At 46.0% G+C, this 19820-nt stretch overlaps 1 protein-coding gene across 7 annotated transcripts in view; it reads right to left on the bottom strand.

Annotated features, from left to right (window-relative positions):
* Positions 1 to 19820, bottom strand: part of Ikzf1 (IKAROS family zinc finger 1) — a 93694-nt gene that overhangs the window by 18864 nt on the left and 55010 nt on the right. For 6 of the 7 annotated variants that reach the window (XM_038310011.1, XM_038309993.1, XM_038310020.1 and 3 more), the window contains exons 4-5: positions 10557 to 10817; positions 4078 to 4245 (exon numbers count right to left, since the gene is read on the bottom strand). In XM_038310011.1, coding sequence (XP_038165939.1) covers positions 4078 to 4245; positions 10557 to 10817 — 429 coding nt within the window. The remainder of the gene's footprint in view (positions 1 to 4077; positions 4246 to 10556; positions 10818 to 19820) is intronic. The other variant, XM_038310045.1, reaches the window with a different exon arrangement.

Below are 19820 nucleotides of genomic sequence, written 5' to 3'. Positions count from 1 at the left end.
CGCCACAGCGTGGATAGAAACACGAGGAGACTACAGATACCACCTTCAGGGTGAACCTCCTACCAGGTCTGACCCCTCGCTGGGACTACATCTAATGTAATAAGTTCAGGAGGCCAAATTAGGTCACTCAGAGTCTCTAAGAAGCCATGGCAGCAAAAGGCTTGAATGAAATGGGTATTTCCAAATTGTATCTTTCTACACAACACAAACGTACTTGACATTTGTAGTGCATACTGTCTTGCTTAAGAAAATACAATATGATGGGAGGTGGTGGCGCATGCCTTTAATCCCAGCACTCGGGAGGCAGAGGCAGGCGGATCTCTGTGAGTTCGAGACCAGCCTGGTCTACAGAGCTAGTTCCAGGACAGGCTCCAAAGCTACAGAGAAACCCTGTCTCGAAAAACCAAAAAAAAAAAAAAAAAAAAAAAAAAAAAAAAAAAAACAACTGATATGGATAAACCAAACTTCATTTTCATATACATGTAGACTATACAATGTATTTTGCATGGGAGAGCCTATGGAAACCCTGTTTTATCCCCACGAACACCAGGATGATGGAATTTCCAGACAGCCCTGTCCGCTAGAACTCACTATGATGCTCTAAGTGTTCTTTGCATGTCCGTTCAGTGTGCCATTCACTGTGCTCTTCAATACGGCAGCCACCAGTTACATGGATCTACTGGACAGTCCAAGTTTGGCTAGTGACACAGAGGACTAACATTTTAATTTCGTTCCATTTTAACTTGGCAAAACTTAAGTGCCACATATGGCGAGTGGCTTCTATGCGGAGCAATGTTGTTCTATGTAAGTTTAGCCTTTCCTGGGTTTTCGGAGTGGTGTTTTAGGAGACTAGCCTAAAAAATAGGCCCATATGATGCCTATTTTTAAAGACTTCAGCAAAAACAGTTTTTAGAGAAAACATTCTCCAATCACTTTATGAAGAATATAGATTTTTTTTTTACCCCTTCATGACAATATAGCATTTCTCATGCTGTTGGATTTTGTATCTTTCAGAGTATGGTACAAAGTCATGCCTATAGGAATGCTTGGTGACTGGCTTACAGCTGGCGTCACTCAGCTCTCTTTCCTAGGAGATCAGATGCTGCGAAGTAGATTTTCTCTTGGAAGCCAAAGCTTCAGCTGCAGGATCCAAAGCAGATTTTGATTTGAAGCATATAGGTGTTTTGCCTGCATGTATCACTGTGCACCAAGGGTGTGCAAGGCTGGCACCTGCCTTCAAAGGCCACAAACAGGGGCCTAGATGCCCTGCAACTGAAGTCTCATGGTTATGAGCTGCCATGTTGGTGCTGGGAATGAAACCAGTGCTCTTAACTGCTGAGCCATCTCTCCAGCCCCTTTTGTCTAGAGATCGTGAGGCACCTCAAACACTAGGAAATAATCATGAAGTATAGAATGAATGCTGCCTAAAATTACATATTTATATTCTATTGTCATAGAAATTAGTGCAACGTAAATACCTACTCCATGTCCTTTCCTGAAAATTTATAACTTTAATGATTTACTGAATCAAAATGGCCCCCTGTATAATAAGTGGTATGGTACCTGATTTTTCTCAGTGTATGATTGATTTTAATGTTAGAACACAAGAACCAAACTGTCTCTAACAAAGCTTGGAGTTTCCAAAAAAGTATATATCAAATTCCTTTACTATACTCGAGTCTAGAACCTCAGGCCACCCCTGGATGCTAGGGAAAGCCATATGGTCAAACCCACGTGTGAATGGACTATAGGCATGGTCACTCACAATGGAAGAACATAAGCTACCCTCTGGGAGCCTTTAAGCCTTGTCATTCTGGTAAAATCGCTTTGAAGAAGCAAACACAGTGCTTCTTTTCTCCCAGAGCTGTGTGCGTCAAGGGCATTTTCATCAACAGAGTCATGGACACCCAGGTCTATGACGGATGTCTCTACCAGTTCATTGGTGACCCCGTGACAGAGATAACTTGGGGGGAGTCCACCACCTGTTTTACTATCCATCATTAGCCCCACAGAGAGGAGGAGTCAGTCCATCATGCCTCAAATGCAATGGGCAAGCATGTAGGCAAAACACAAACCCTGCAGCAATTTCACAGGATTTCATCTCGCCATCTTACGGTTGGTTTAAGGACATGCAGGAAAGAGTTATACCGCAAACCAGGAATTAAAGAGCGATAATGCTGTGGCTGGGGTCAGCCTAAAAGTAGGTCTTTGTACCTCCCACTGGCTTGAGAAGCTGTGCTTGCTGTCAACCTGAGAGCATGGTGTCTGCCGAGTGGGTTTACGTGTCTTTTCATACATGACAGATGGGCAGCTGCTTTCTTAGTCACCAGCTAGCACGGCGTGGACTGTACAAGTCTCACACCTGATGCCTACAAAGGACTATGTGTCACTCTGTCCCTGGCACCACCCAAACTTGGTGGAGTGCACATACTCATAACTAATACATGTAGACAGTGTTACCCCGATCTCAGAAAGCCTTTATTTCTTCTCATTCCTTGCAGAAAGCCTGGGTCAGGTCTGAGCTAGTGTCCTACCTAGGACAGGGAAGGGTTGGTCCCCTATCTTGCCCTCTGAGAGAACAGCTCTTCAGAGGAAGGCGGCGCCTTTCTCAGCAGTGCCAAGAAGCTCACCACAATCACAGCTTTCTGCTATAAGCTTCTGTAAGTCTCCTGCATGTTCATTGTCAGTCAGAGAGGGAAGCAGACCAGGCAGGAGATGACTCTTGGACTCAGCTCTTTTCCTTCTCTACAGCTGTCTAGGAATGCCCATCTGGAGGGGACCACTAACTAGAAAAACCAGCTCTGGCTGACACCTGTCAAAATGTGCACCATAGTAATGTCCCACTCTGACTTCTTTAGGGTTCTCCTAGAGCAAACTCAGTTTGGGCTGAACGTATCCTCTAGTCCTTCTGCCATGGGAATCTCTCCTGATCCTCCTATTGGGACAGATTGTCTTTTCTTTCTGCTTCTGTGGAACCCTCAGGCTCTTCCATGGCATACACACATAGGATGCTGTTGAGGAGCTTAGGAAAGGCGGGCAAAGAGATGGGTAACTTACACTGAGAAAGGCATCTTTCCTGTTTGGGAAGAGGGTGGCAGTGGGGAGTAGATGGACATAGCCCCTGTCTCAAGGGTGCAGCTGCTGCTCAGAGAAGCCACTGAACAATGATGTTCAGAGTGATGGCTGGTTGAGATGGGGCACTTTCTGAGGGCAGGGACAAAGCCCATCAACCTAGTGCTCCTAAAGACAGTGTAGCACACAACACCACACAACAGGGCAGAATGGGGGCTGTATCATGTTGACTATATTGCAAGCAAACTTAATACAATTGTCGGACAAAATCCCTTTCTCTCCGACCTGGAGCTTGTGGGGCTACTGGGTAAGAAGCCACCCGAGAGACAGACGATGAGATCTAATTAAAAATGAGTCTCTGTGAGTTTGAGAACATTTGGACAATTGTCCAGCATTTATGTAGACTGTGTGCCAAGACTCCAGCGTATCTGGGACATCCTGACAGGGAAATTTTGCTGTCTGCTGAAAATCTTGAAAGTTTGCTGACTGTTCCACAGACGGGCCAGTCCCATCAAAGCCTCTGCTGGTTCCTGGCATGGGAGCTACTCTCTGGCTGGGACAGTGTGCCCATGACTGGTGTAGTCTGACCAACCTGTCTGTGTCCTCTCTGCCAGGAAAAGTATGTCTATTACTGCTATTCAACATATTCTCCACAAGCCAGCGGTAGGCGTGGCATAGCAATGAGTGAGCCTAAAGAGATGTGTTTGGAAGGTTAAGGGCAAGAGCAGAGCACTTGAGGAAAATCCCACTTACCCGAGACGGTGGGACGTAGAAGGCTTTTCTGAAACGCACCAAGGAGGTGGGGCTCCCTCCTGTGTTCATGCCCACCCACGTCCCCTGGTTCAGTAGGGATAGCAGGTCACCATGTAGGAGGCCACCACCCCCAGAGGGCTGTGGACTGGGTGGAGCGGAAGGGTAGTGACTGGAACATGGATCACATGATCGAGGGCCCCCTTTACTGAAATGGCCAAGGCTTGGCATCCCCGCCATGCCGAGGAGACCTACCAGAGTGTGTCCTCAGGTGGCCGGTGAGGGCATCCCTGCGGCGGCAGGCATAGTTGCAGAGGTGGCACTTGAAAGGCTTCTCGCCCGAGTGCAGCTTGATGTGACGCAGCAGGTTGCCCTTCTGGGTGAAGGAGGCCCCGCACTGGTTACACTGGAAGGGCCGCTCACCTGGGCGAGAAGGGAAGAAGGTAGCCTGGTGAGAAGGACGGCTGGGAGAAAGTTGTTTCCTGCGGGCTTGGTGACTTCCACCGGCTGCAGGTTTGATAGAACACGGGGCTTTTAGACTAAACCTGCCAGCTACTTAACGCTTCACTGGCTGGGTCAATTTGATCTGAAAATCTAATTTTTTTCCCCTAAATCAGAATGGCACATCACAATGCAAATTCAAACTCATTTAAATAAAGTGACTGCAACATTTTGTGATGAGGAGTCACTCTTCCTGATCAGCAGTTTTGGAATAAACCAATATCCAATTTTGCGTGTTGTGGCATTTGGTGGGGTTTTTAATGTGGCTTTTTTCAAAGGGTCTTTAAAATATGCCACTGAAGCAGCAAAATAAAAAGGAAACTCATTAAAAATGCATTTCAGGATCACAAGTTCATTTCAGCGTTACATTCTTATATTTAAATGAAAGGCACTTCATTATAACAGTTATAATAACTTCTTTTCATTTACATTTTCCCTGTATTTTCCCTTTCAATTTCTTCTCCATTACCTGTCTGTCCCTAAGCAGGCAAATCAGGAGAGAGACAGCCAGAGAGAGTACGAGGGTGAGAGGGAGATTGGAGAGAGATTGAATACAATGGGAACTTAAGAAACAGGGCAGCTACGGCCTGTCCTCCAGAGGGAATCCCCAGGCTCCTGCACAATGCATGGCCCTGAGACTTCCTGCCCGTTCCTTCCTTCACAACTCGGACATCCTCACATTCGTTTTTCTGTCCACACTGGACAAGCTGCAGCTCAGGTACAGATGTCGCTGCCATTGAAGGAGTCTTCCAAGGAGGCTCCTCGGTTTGTGACTGGGATAGCCTAGCATCCCTGCAGTGTAAAGAGCTGCAGCTTACACCCCGGGTCTGGAGGAGGTGTGGGAATTCTACTTATGAACAGGGAGTGTGGACTGTCCTGCTGGGTAGTCACGGGTATTAGCACTAACTCAGGCGATAAGTCTCGGAGTGACGTGTTTGTCATATTCCTCATCAAAGCTTCCTTGGAAGAAAAGAATCTACATCTGAAAGATCGTTATGTATGGAAATATAGGTCTCAAAACACATTTCTCTTATGAATAAACAATGTGTTAAAAACACCTAATTAACATTTTCCCAACTGGCTAATGCAGAAGAAGAGACTGTCATGGTGACTGAGGAAGACCTCAGGTGGAGCTGCTGAAACCCAGGCCAGGTTAGACCTTAAAGCCTATGCTGGTGCTTGGATTTCCTAATTACCTCTTTAGTCTTTTTCAGTGGGCAGTGCAGACACAAAAGTTGAAACTATTTACAATAACATTTAATGAACTGTAGGCCAGTCAGAGGGGCCTTGATACTAATCAGTATGTATTCAGCGTTTTCCAAAATCCTCATCTGGGTTAGACTCAGCTGAACAGAAAGATAGTGTTTGAAGTCAAGGAGCTGGGGAGTGGTCACTGAAGCAGCTCACTCTCCATCCCAAGTGCCCAACTCAGCTGACACTGTGTTCACCAAGGGTTCTACTCCAATGGGATGAATGGGAAAAAAAGTGACCAGCGAATGATGAAGACCCAGCTGGGGAGCTTGACCATGCCTAATACCACAGCTCTTATTCAGAGAGGGTAGGCCTGTGCAGGAAAGCCCATGGCACAAACATGTTCAGGAGACTCATTTCCTTCCTACAGCAAGGGAAGACTGGCATTCTGAGGAGACTCAGACTCGCCTTCTCACTTGAGTCAATGCACCTTCACGGGCACTGCTTGCCTAATGTCTTAATCCCTGCCACAAACAAGGTAAAGCAGGCTTACTGCAAATCCATTGCTTTCCAATGGCTTGTGTGGGCATGAATATATAGTCCATGGTCGGAGGGTCTTAAAGACCACATTCCCCAAACAGACCACAACTTCCACTCAACGAAGTGTTACACATAAGGGGGTGTGTCCAAAGAGCTGGATCTTAAGACACAGCCCTTCTCTCTCTGTTGCCAGTGGCCATGGCCTGTTTCCGGAAGGACAATGGCTTGATACTGTTTCTACATTCAAGTTTCTCTAAGCCTGTATCTACTTACATCTAACTGGGATGAGGAATTAGATATTGCAAAATTCTAAATTTCATTTTCATCCCAGGCATGCCACACTTTTCATGAAGAGGTGTTCTGCAAAATGTTTGAGACCTTTTAGATAACTTATTTGGGTAATAAATAATATCTTCATTTTTTTTAAACTGGCAGAACTTTTGAGGGTATGTCTGCAGAAGGAAGATTTTTAAAAATGTATGGCATACAAGAATATCTGTGCAGGTACCGTGCCCTTGGCAGCGCCTGTTAGGCCGGAGAGCACAGTGGGCCAGCATTTTTGATCTCCTCATGCCTCCTTGGTCTTTACTACCCACACTAATAATGCGATGGGCAGGGGCCTGCTACACTTCCTTCAGCTTTCCTACCACCTCAGGATGATTCTCCTACTCACCCTGAGATGCTGGTGGGGACACGGAGGTTGTGACACTGGAATCCACTATGAGGCCAACTAAGCACCCAAGGGGAAGTGACACACTGCTGCCCACAAACCATTTAGGAAATGGCAGCCCTGGAACTTCTCTCAGTGAGAGGAGCAGAGCTGGGCCTACACCTCTGAGGTCCGCCTCCACCAGGGAAGGGGGCAGGGCAGCCATGAGCCTCGATAACTGCGCAGAGGTCAATGGCAGAGGGAGGGGAGACTCTGGTGTACGTCCTAGCTTGTCCACTGGGGCATCACGTCCTACATAACTGAGAGGTCATACTGCTGGCTCTGCTCTGTGTCTGCTCCTCAACAGCATGTCCCCAGAGACTCATTGTGCTCCAGACTCCATGCCCAGTGTTCTTGGGGACTCCTTGGGAATGCCTGCTCTCCAAACTTGTCTGGGGTCTGAATCGGAATCTGCATTTTCTCAAGATTCCAAGGGACCCACAGCTTCTTTCAGGCTGGGGAAGCATTCTAACTAGCTGCTGTAAACGTAGGAGTGTAGAACACAGACCTCCGCTGACACTTGTCTGTCATGGCAACCTGTCTGTCATGCCTAGTTACTCAAACCCAGTGGGATAAACAGGGTTTTTAATTTCTACCTGTCGCTTTGTCTATTCACATATATGAAGACAGACGGTGGAATCAGCCATGAGCAAACTCTGACGGGGAATCTCTTCCTGGTAGGCTTGATACGGTGGGTGGTATGCAACTCTGTCTGGAAGTTATCTGCTCCAAAACTGGAGGAAACGCTCAGTACATTGAGGTACTTCGTCACTATGTGTTAGGGAAAGTGCGTTAGCAAACATGAGGTCCTCTTCGGAATCTGTGCCTGGCAGGTTTATTCATCACGTATAACTCTTCTTTTTTAAAATCAAGGCAGGCAGTCACATTTTGGCAATTTAGTATACCAGAACTCGATTCACCTATCAAATATCTACCTGAGGGGATTTTCATTTCATAGTCAGGTCTGAGACGGATTAGCAGGACAGTGGTTCACTTGAGGTTTGCATCTCTTCAGGAATGCATTACTGCAGGCCTTAGACTGGCTGAGTGTCTGTCCTCTTCAGGAATGCGTTACTGCAGGCCTTAGACTGGCTGAGTATCTGTCCTCTTCAGGAATGTGTTACTGCAGGCCTTAGACTGGCTGAGTGTCTGTCCTCTTCGGAAATGCGTTACTGCAGGCCTTAGACTGGCTGAGTATCTGTCCTCTTCGGAAATGCATTACTGCAGGCCTTAGACTGGCTGAGTGTCTGTCCTCTTCAGGAATGTGTTACTACAGGCCTTAGACTGGCTGAGTGTCTGTCATCTTCAGGAATGCATTACTGCAGGCCTTAGACTGGCTGAGTATCTGTCCTCTTCGGAAATGCATTACTGCAGGCCTTAGACTGGCTGAGTGTCTGTCCTCTTCAGGAATGTGTTACTACAGGCCTTAGACTGGCTGAGTGTCTGTCCTCTTCAGGAATGCGTTACTACAGGCCTTAGACTGGCTGAGTGTCTGTCCTCTTCAGGAATGCGTTACTACAGGCCTTAGACTGGCTGAGTGTCTGTCCTCTTCAGGAATGCGTTACTGCAGGCCTTAGACTGGCTGAGTGTCTGTCCTCTTCAGGAATGTGTTACTACAGGCCTTAGACTGGCTGAGTGTCTGTCATCTTCAGGAATGCATTACTGCAGGCCTTAGACTGGCTGAGTGTCTGTCCTCTTCGGAAATGCATTACAGCAGGCCTTAGACTGGCTGAGTGTCTGTCCTCTTCAGGAATGCGTTACTGCAGGCCTTAGACTGGCTGAGTGTCTGTCCTCTTCAGGAATGCGTTACTGCAGGCCTTAGACTGGCTGAGTGTCTGTCCTCTTCAGGAATGCGTTACTGCAGGCCTTAGACTGGCTGAGTGTCTGTCCTCTTCAGGAATGTGTTACTACAGGCCTTAGACTGGCTGAGTGTCTGTCCTCTTCAGGAATGCGTTACTACAGGCCTTAGACTGGCTGAGTATCTGTCCTCTTCAGGAATGCGTTACTACAGGCCTTAGACTGGCTGAGTGTCTGTCCTCTTCAGGAATGTGTTACTGCAGGCCTTAGACTGGCTGAGTATCTGTCCTCTTCAGGAATGCGTTACTGCAGGCCTTAGACTGGCTGAGTGTCTGTCACAGTAGTTTACCTCCTTGGTAATTTCCACCTTACTACAGAAGGAAGGGCCAGATTACCCTCCCATTTGCTTTTCTCACATCTATTTCAATGGACAATTTGAGGACTAAGGGGTTCCTTCAGAAAAGTCAGATTTACCTAATTTTAAATCTAAACTTTGGTTGAAAAAGAACATCTACTAAAAAAAAATCATCATATACATCATTTCCACATATATTATACATGGAATATATCACTTTGGAAATGGTTTCTATTCATATATAAAACCACAACCTTGGAAATACCTCCATTCCTTGATGACAGCCTTTCTGCTCCATGTATGTTCTGGCTCTTGCTTACTTTTGGATAACACACTCTTGTTGGGCCTCGTGTAAGAAAAAGACAAGGCTGCCATTTTCAAGCTATCGCCCTCACTCTATAAAACATGCTATCGTTTATTTTCGTTTTTGTCTTTTCTTCCTCCTGGATACTGCAGTAGCAGATGCCAGCAATCTCATGCCCCAGAGAAGCTGGGGCACAGATAGTGATGGCCCAGGGCGTCTAATATTACAGGTAAGCTTTTTCTTTGGCTGTGAGAGCTGGTGAACCCACCAGAGGACAGCTACCTTTCAAAAAACCTCCACGGAAGGAAGAGTGATGTTTCTCTTTAGTTCTAAAGAAACTTTGTGGCATGCAAAAACAAATACATTGAAGGCCATCAATGTTTTATGCGAAGCCTCTTTAGTGCCCTTAGTGATGGTGGTATGACAGCTATGTTGAAGAAGAAGCTGACTGTTCATAAACATGATTGCTTCTACGAGAGAGGTGGAACAGGGGTAGCACAGCCAACTGAAGCTGGGAGGCTTCCTACACTGCCAAAGGCAGGGGTAGGTACAACTCTTGAACACTGGATAGTCCACACTTACTCACTTGGAGCTGACTACTTCATGTGCCTCTCCTAAAGCCTCCTGCAAACCTCCCACGACAAGAGGATTTTGGCAGACAGCTCCTTATGGCTCTGGGGTGAAAACTCATGACACTCGAGCCAGCTGACCTCAGAGACTTGAGATTGCAGGGTGAACCATCTCAAGCTCACCGGCACCCTTTCTGAAAAATGTTTTGCTGCTAGGCCACCACTCGCTAGGACACTCACAGAGAGCCCTGAGTGCCAACAAGATCAAAACAGGTGTTTTATTTATAGTTTCTCAATGGGAAATTTGTGAAGTCAGTTTTGGTGCATCTGTAACTTTTGATCTTATTTTGTGAAGGATGGACGTTTTATTCACGAAAGTCAACACCGGGGCTGAGATTTATCGGTGAGTCTATCAGGCCCTCAGAAGATGGCGCGCATATGCGGTCAACCTGCTCTTTCATTAATGGGCTCGACTAGGTGCCTGCTGAGAAGACTTTTCAGATGCTGCCCTAGAATAAGGAAGCTGTACTTCAGTACAATCTGGGAGCCAATTGTGTGCAACAGTTGCCTTTCTGGTCAACTGGAAACATGCTTCGAGACCACATTCCCCTCCCCACCCTCCTTTTGCACTCTGAACCCAGGAACTCGCGTGTGCTAGGCAGGAGCTCTCCTACGAAGCTGCAGTCCCCATGCGTGACAGTAAAATTTGCGCCTTCAGCACCCACAGGACCTCTTGAGATACTAAAGGAAAACTACGCCGGGCCTTACCAGTATGACTTCTTTTGTGAACCATGAGCACATTGGGCCCGATGCAAATGATCCCACAGATATCACACTTTAGTTTTCCGTTAGGAAGTCGAATGCCTCCAACTCCCGACAGAGCCGAGCTGCCTTGGTCCCTGTGGGAGCCATTCATTTTCTCTCCTGAGGCATCAAGCATTCGTAAATCCTCTGCACATCCTTCCCCATTCATTTCACAGGCACGCCCATTCTCTTCATCACTCTGAGCCTCAACTTTAACATGACTGGCTGAAAGAGATAACACAGGAGGCCCACTCAGTGTCATGGCAAAAAAGAAGTCACAAGACAGCAACACAGCAGCAGCGGCAGCAAGTCATCAAATAGACAATCCGAGCTTCGGAGTAGTTCTGAGCCCGTACCTCAGGGCAGGCAGCCTGGTTTCGCATGCGCTAGCCCTCCAGAGAGCGTGGATGGCACCTATGCGTTGCACCGAAGGTGCAGGGACACAGGCAGGTCTGGACAGGGATTATGTGCTAAAGCAGGAAGAAGCTATTTAAAGAGATCCCATCTCACTGGGGGCTTGTGGGACTTCTCGGGGTGGCGGGGGACCTGGAGTTGAATCCTGTGTGCTCACAAGAACACCTGGCAGTAGGTAGTGACGGGCTATCTGGTCACACAGTCAACCTCCCTAGGACTGGTGAGTATTAGCACAACTCATAAGAAGCTGGTTTTCAGGACTGAAAAAAGCCCTCTTACAAGTATGCACAACGAATCTGGAACAAATCTTTGCCGTTTGGCGCTCTGATTCTCAACTCCTTCTTCCAAGTTCCACTTTCTTTGCATTTGGCTTCCTTTTCATCTTACAGTGGCCCACCTCAGCCCGCACCCTAAGGCAGAGCTGTTCCTCTCACAGTTCCTTCACCTGCTGAGGGCTTGGCTGGAATGGTCTTTGAGTGCAACAGGTGAGAGGTTTTCACACGGAAAGATGTTGGTAGGTTAACGAAGATAAAACTCGCCTCTGACTCTGCATCCCTGCATGGGTTTTATTATCCACCTATTTTTTTTTTTAAAGAAAATACAACACATTGCACATATATTCTCCTGCAGCACTAACAGTACAGTGATGAATCCCACACGCAATGGCCAGTAGAGACTGTAGTGATATGAGACTATCAGAAACTATCGTTTCTCTCTGTTTTTACAGGCTCATGAGTTTTAGGGAGGTATGTTTTTCTGAGTAAAATAAGCAGTGTGGGGATTATCTGACATAATTAAGAAACAATTATTACAACTATTTGTTTTTATTTGGTGTGTGTGCAGGAGTACCTGTGTCTACATATGCACACCATGTGCAGGCTTGTGGGCCGGACCCTCTGGAACCAGAGCTAACGGGCTGTTGTGAATCACCAAATGTGGATGCTTTCTTAGAACTACGTCTGGGTCTTCCGCTAGAGCATCAAGAATGATTAGCCATTGATCCGTCTCTCCGGTCCCTTTTGACATAATTTTTGAACAGCATTTTCAGTCAAGAATTCTCAGCTTGGTCCCAGAGAAGCAGCTGGGATATGACCAAAGAGCATGAATGTGTGACCCAAATGCCTGAAGTATATACTCTTGGATTCCTCAGCCCTGCTGGCTCCAAGATCCTGGAGCGATTCCAGCCCTGTGTTTGAATGGACTCTTGGAGATCCAAGTCCACTTTACAATGGAGAATATTCAGTTTAAGTAGCCCACCTGGTTCACAGACTGCTAGATGATTCTGTTCACCAAATTCCTCTTGACTGAGACATTTGAGGTCCAGACACCAAAAGATAAGAGGCTGGCTTGAGGCGTGGCTCCTTTATTTAAGGGTGCAGAGATCTTAAACAGGCCATTTCAACTTCTCTATGCTTGATTACCCATCTCTAAGTACAGGAACTATCACGGCCCTAGTCAGCCTGAGAGAACTGAGGAGAGCTAATTGGGATTGGGGCTGGGGCACAGCAAGTGACACCCCACTCCACAGCACAGGGCTTGGTCTGACCACCACCAGTGTTTTTGACACTTACCTTGTACAAGATCTCTGGTAACTTTTGGCACTTGCCATTTAATCTCACATGAACTCGACAAGGGCATGACATTACCATCCTGTATTTTGTCGTGGTTGAGGTACAGTTTGGTCAAAGAGCTTGCTGTGGTCACACAGCTAGAACGTGGCAGAACTGGGAGGCAAAAGCAGTACAGCGGTCCCCCGTCCCCACTTATGGCCAACATTATCCCATCAGCTCTTCACGGAAATGACTTCCTGATGAATCATGGAATGTGTTGTACAGACCAGAACATGGGCTCTGAGGTCCTGGACATGAGAATGCACTCCGAGGCTGAACTCAGCTCATGAGTAACACTGAGAAATTCTGAAATGGGGAATTCTCAAAAAACACTTTTCCCTACAAGATCCTGATCTGAGACTTTGCATATCAGCAGCCCTTCCAACTTCCCTCCAAGGCCAGATCCTATCTAGGTGGCTGTTCACATAATGGTGTTTAATGACACTGAACTCTGGGGTATCAGAATTCTTTTGTGTCTTTTGGGGGTAGATGCAAACTTGTCAGTGTCTGTACCCACTTTGCTATGGTTTGGGTACATACCCACAGACTCATTCTTTAAAGGCTTGGTTCACAGGGTAAGGACCTGTTTTGAGGTGGGACCTATGGGAGGTCTCTGTGGCTGGTGGTACCCATCAGAAAGGGCTGTGGGACTCAGTTCTCCAAGTCACTCTCAGCTTCCCAACACCTGATGGATGATCTACTCTAACACATATGCCCCATCATTATCATTGACTGCTCTCACCAACATCCCCCCCTCTTTGCCTGGAACCCCCAGGGTGAGAACTAAATACAAACTTCTCTGTAAACTCCTTGCCTTGGGTATTTCACTTAGCAATGCAAAGCTAACTACAATGTGTTCTCTAAGATGAGGAAGACAGGCCTGGGCTAGAGCAAGTGCTTTGTCTAGCCACACGATGCCTCAGGTTAGAGATGGAGCAAAAAGAGCCTTACCAGCTGCAGACACCGCACCTGACTTCTCTTCCTCCAGAAGTACAAGTGAAATGAACTATTCTTTATGTGCCCCTAGCCTCTGGAAGTTTTGGTATAATGACAGACCATAGACTACATAAAACTTGTTCTCTCGGGAGCACGATAAAGCTACAAAATAACCCTCAATCTCTGGTTATTTTGCAATTATTCATCTTCTTAAAGACACCCTGGAGCAAAACACAGCTTGTCGTGGTAAGTTCTCCTGCCATGACAGCTACGACATAGGGCTGCAGTAAAGAGTTTAGCCCAGAAGCACCCACAGCGGGACAAAAGCCACCCTGCAGAAGAACACGTGTTGGGATGATCCCTGACTCGGCTGGATTCCATTAAGGTGAAGGAGCCTTGTCAAAAGGAAGTGACCCCGTTTTCCTGAGGGCACTGCACACAGAGCACAGAAGCACATGCCAGTCACAAGCACTTTTCTGCCTGAACAAGAACGGCAGAGTTCCTGTGCAGTCCTCTGGGGAACTCCACGGCACAAGTCACCAATGCCTATGTGGGTGCTTCCCAGAGAAGGCCGGGATGGCAGGGTGCATGGGCAGTGACCTTCAGGCCTCCAGGAAGAGTTCTACTCCAGCAGGCTGCTCAGGAGGGGGGGTGGAGGAGCAGAGTCAGGGAGGAAGCAGGTGAAAAGTCAGGAGGAGGAAGCTTCCTCAAAGCCACCGGGGGCCATCACTAGTGTGACCAGGGAAGCTGAAGTTAGGGCTTTGGCATTTCTACGCTGCAAGATGGTGCTGCCGCCAGCTACAACAGAACCAAGAGAGAAAGGCAGCTCAAATGGCACGAGAGTTGTTCACCAATTGTCCTGCGATCAGTGTGGGCACCAAATACAATTTGGGGAAGAGATGCATGGGGAGGAAATAGATGGATGGCTACTAAGGACAGAGAGAGCAAGAATTTCAAACTTACTTGATCTGACTTTTACTGGAGTGGTAGTATCTTCATGTACACATATAATTCAATATATATAATTTATATATATATACAACAACTGTGATCATATACAATTGTGTGTGTCGTGTGTCTGTGTGCTGTGTGGGGAGAGATCCATGGTGAGGGAAGGATGAACAGTAACTAGAACTTTTTAGCATCAGAAAGCTCTTGTTTCTGAGAATGATACTGTGCCTGCAGATGCCTGTGGGCGTGGCCAAGGACCGTAAGTCGTGGAAACAAGGCAGAGACTCACAACAGGTCCTACATCTATTCTGGCATAGGAAGAGTTTCATGGTAACTGCTGAGTGCTCTAGCTTTGGGAGCTTGGTGGTTGTGATGAGCATGTTCCTGGCCATGTTTTGAGTAGGGAAGTCTGTGATGTCTGAGATGGCCAGAGAGAAGAGGTTTTGGTGAGACACAAGTTACACTGTCAGCATGAGGAATTTCAGATCCCTGCAGTGTGGGGATTTTCTGCACAGAGATGGGGAAGGCCCTCATATCTCTGGGGATAAAATGCAAAGTGGGTGCTAAAACGTAGAAGAAATCTGGCAGATTGCTGCCCATGGAAATGGGGGACTCGGTTTAGAACTCTTTAGCCGTGGTGTTCCTTCAGTGAAATGCTGCGGTCTCTCTGAATATAAGGAATAGATTTGCAAATATCCTGAAAACGCTATCCCCACTCTACTGCTTAGAACAACAAGGAACTCAATAAAGTGCTGCATTGAGCTGATTAAATATAGAACACGGATGGAGTCCTCTAAGTGTTTCCTGGGAAGGTTCTAGGTTCAACCTGCCCTATGCTCTTCCAGCAACTCACAGATAGTGGACGAGGCCCGATGTAAGTGTTTCCCAAACGTGGCAAATATTAACATGGATATTTCCAAGCCCCTAATAAAAGCCACGTTGTTTCTCAGATGCTACTCAAAATGGGGAGAAATGAAAACCTCAGCACTGTGTACTTTAGAGGTGGCCCACCAGCCCAGTGACCCCGTTGTCCTAAGAGAATGCCCCTCCAGTGTGCTAAGGCCCCTAGTGGCTAGAAAAAGGTTAGAATCAAACAATCCTGAGAAACTAAGGAACTCAGGCCAACGGGAGCCCAGAGGCCTGGCTTCACTGCCAACTGTGCTGTACCCTTGTGAATAATTGAACATTTTTAACGCAGAGGTTTAATGCACACTGGCAGGCTCTGGCTCACAGATGCTGTGCTGATTTCCCTGTTATTCTCTTTTCAGAATGCATCTCCATAGTTACTGGAAATGTAGTTTTGGAACTTAGACTGTGATTTTTCTAGGGAAAAACAATTGAAGTTGTGTTTTCAGCAAATAATAAATGTAATCTTAACACTGTAAAAAGGAAAATGAGATAAAGATAGCAAAATCTAATGGGATAAAAGTACTTAAGGTATATTTCCATCTGTCTGTGGTAATTAAGCGATGATCTGAGACACCTGTGTATGTGAAGTTGGTGTTTTTATATCTGTGGTGTACAGCCATAATGCCAGCATTTGGGAGGCAGAGACAAGGGGTTAGGAGTCTCTCTGGTCATTCTGCACTACATGGGGAGCTCGAGGCTAGCCTGAGCCACGTGACACCTTGTCTCAGAAAACAAAATAAAACAAAATGTAAGCATTAGTTATAACAATTTCTATAACTTAATATCCCATAAAACATAGTTAAAATAGTAGGGTTTCTATCTGATCTAGTATATTTTTTAGAAATAGTCATACTTGGTGTTTTAGGCTTTCAAGTATAATGAAGTCAAAGGTAAAAGAGATACAGTGAATAGCTGAAAACTATACAAAAGGAGCAGTATCAAGTATATTTCTATTTCTCTCAGAAATCTAGGGAGCCAAAGTGGGGTAAAGGTTATTTTAACTTCAAGAAGGTAGGTGCCTGTGAGCCTGTGGGTCAGTTCTCCAGCATGACCACAAGGTGGCGATATTGGCCCAGAACAGTTTGGTTGCTGTTGGGTGGAGCCTTGAGGATCAACTATCCATTTGTTCCAGTAAGGAACAACTTAGGGATACCGAGGGGGCGAGAGAAAGAAGAAGAGGTAGTACTATGCGCTAATTTTTATAAGTAATAGACATGAAATACACGAAAACATCTACAATGGCTCAGAAAATTTCCCACTGTCGTTCGTACAATGCAGCACTTTCTCCATCTGGAAAACCTCAGCCATCCGCTTGAAAGTTAGGCTATGCTGGGCTTTGCTCCTTCCGCAGTTTTAATGGCAACACGTCTTAGACTGTGCTGTTTTACTATTATGAGCATCTGACATATCAAAACATTTCCAAAGAATAATGAGATCGATTGTCTCAAAGTTCACATGAGCTCCTGCCCTGGCACATACGCGTCTACTCACACATAACAGATGTGCATGCGTGCACACACGCCCACACTGAAGAAACAGACCTGAAGCTCTCATCTTCCAGCTGAGCCCCAGGGATATTAGAGGGAGTGACACCCAATAAACTTCTTATGGCAGGATAAGTCAATCCGGTCTTTGACCCTAAGCATACATAGATGGGTACTGCCAAATCCTGTACTTCCCAAATAGTATCTGCTAACAGGACGTCAGAAGCCTGACTTTACTGTTACCGACACTTCAGTGTTAAAAATATAGTTGTAATAGCGCAACGTCAACAAGCTGGCCTAAGGGCGTGGTTTTGGTGGTCGAGTACTTGCTTGGGTTTGACCAATTCACTATGCAAACACAAATCTCTCCTCAAAGCGGAATTCACACAGTCTGCTTTCTGGTGCTGCTTCATAATACCAAAAAATTATTGATATAAGGACTGAAAACCGAAAACCTAAGGGGATTAAAAACTTGTAACACTTTTGTATTAATTTCATTTGCATTAAGGAAAAAAAAAGCCGAGTCTGGAGAGATGAGATGGCTCAGCAGTTAAGAGCACTGACTACTCTGCCAGAGGACCCGGGTTCAATTCCCAGCACCCATGGCAGCTGAGAACTGTCTTAAAGTAACTACAGTTCCAGGGGCTCTGACACCCTCACCCCACCATGAATGCATGCAAACTAAAAATTAAATCAAATATTTAAAAAACAAAAGAAAAAAGGCTTCTCTATTCTTGAAAATACTCCTTATGGTTGCCCAAATTATAATTATTATTTTCAACTCTCAATACATTAAGAACCAACATTACTATCTAGTTTTTGGTGCAACAGCTCAGAGGAGAGCAGGCTAGCTTGCATGCATGCCAACAGGGTGCATGTTCATGCAGTGAGCCACCGTGGAAGAACGGGCTGGAAACCCATGGGTTTTTTTGTCTTCTCTGTTCTGAGGTTAGCACTCCAGAGCAAGAAAAGGAGAATGTGCTCCCTTCCCGTCACACAAAATTGCACAAGTTATCTGAAAAGATGTTGGTTTGTTTGATGCTGGCAGGAAGCATGGACCACAAAGTTGTTGATCACAACTCTAATCAGGACCCTGCCGAACAGACTCCCAGGGACAGACCCACTATGGCTACATTAGCTCTTCCTTCACTATTGCTCCAATTTCATGCTCTTTAAACCTTACTTGTGAACTGGGCATGGGTGTACCCAGCTCCTAGAGGGCAGAGGCAGGAAGATCATCACAAACTTAAGGTGAGCCTGGGCACCACAGAACATTCCAGGCCAGGTAGGGCTAATAGGGAGACCTTGTCTCACAAAGACAAAAACAAAAACAAAAAACCCAAACCAACCAAAGGGCCCCCTCACCCTTTACCTTTGTACTTTATTAAATCAGTGACGTGACCAATTGTGGGTATAATGAACAAAATGGCAACCATTTGGTTCGTTGCATTTTTTTCATGTGTAAAGGAGGGTGCTGATGAGAGAACATGCAAGTTGTGGTGTGCGTGTGATGGAACTGTCCATGAAATGAGCGCATGCTACTGTTGTCTAGAAGCCAAGCATATACTTACGGGAGAAAGATTTGGGTATTATTGCATGAAAATCCCTAAAGCCATCAGCCCCATATGCAACTGCAACAAAGAAGGCAAAAAAGAGAGCCAGGTTGTAATATCACCACACAGTACAGGTTTAGAAGACAGTGCTATTTTCAAAAGGATAATACTATGTAAAACCACTAGTTAGCTGCTAATTTGTTACTGTTGGTCAACAGAAGTCACTACTCAGAACAGGACGCCTGACACCAAGGGTCTCAATTCAGGGTTTCATCATACTGAACCACTGTGAATAAGCTCCGATGGGCTCAGCAGCTTAGAAGTACCTGAAGACATTCTACAACAATGAGAAACCACTAGAAGGGCCGCTCCACGAGGTCAGCCACATTACAGTATCTCCGGGGAGTGCACACATCTCTACAAGAGCATGTTCCTCGGGGTAGACTATACCTCTAGTGCTTTTCATTTGTTTTTGTCTTAGAGAGTATCCAGAGAAAATAAAGTTTCCAATCTACATGTTGACTGCTGGATTTCTGTAGGCTCCTTACCGAGCAGTCGCCTTCAGAAAGGGCATCGAATCTCCAGGTTTGCCCTCTCTTTTCAGGCAGCTCCTGGTGAGTTCCTATTTCTAAGACTTGGTATACTGTGTCTGTATGTATGTACATACATGTACACACATCAGGTGCACACACACACACACACACACACTCGGTTTCTTTCTAAGAGTGGCAGTCAGAATTGTGTACACAATGCAGCTGGTTAAATTCAACTTGTTGGATCATCTACTGACTTAGCAGGGAAAAAGCTGAAGAACTCCAGGACTAGACACATTTATCAAACGTTGCTTAAACCATTGTTTCTCAAATTTGTTTGGCCACAGACCCTTACCTTTCTCCCCATGAAAAACTATATATGTGGATAGTGCATGTGCAGTGGTGTTCACATGTGTGTATGTATATGTATGTGGAGATGTCAATGATTGATATCTTCTTCAATTGCCCTCTCTATTATTATTATTATTTTATTACTATTATTATAGATAATGCTTTCACTGAATTTGCAGCTTGCCAATTCAACTATACTGGCTAGCAAAGACCTCAGAGAATCCCCTTGACTTTTCCCTGCCACTGCTGGACATGTGTTTGTTGCCGCGCCTGGATTTCACTTGGGTTCTAGGGATCCAGACTCCGATTCTCATGTGTTGACAGTGAGTACTTTACCACTGGGCTACCTCCTCTCAGTCCTCTCCATGGAAAATGATAAAATACGGGAATAATGCATAAACGTAGTTAAGGAGACACTGTCACATCCCCTTTTGGGAAGCGACACACGTTTTCCATCTATTTGTTTTGCTTCTTGGCCTAAATCTCT

The sequence above is a fragment of the Arvicola amphibius genome, chromosome 1 (genome assembly GCF_903992535.2).
Source record: "Arvicola amphibius chromosome 1, mArvAmp1.2, whole genome shotgun sequence".
In the NCBI taxonomy this organism is placed as follows: domain Eukaryota; kingdom Metazoa; phylum Chordata; class Mammalia; order Rodentia; family Cricetidae; genus Arvicola; species Arvicola amphibius.
The sequence above is the reverse complement of the archived record's forward strand: the minus strand, read 5'-3'. Positions and strand labels throughout refer to the sequence as shown.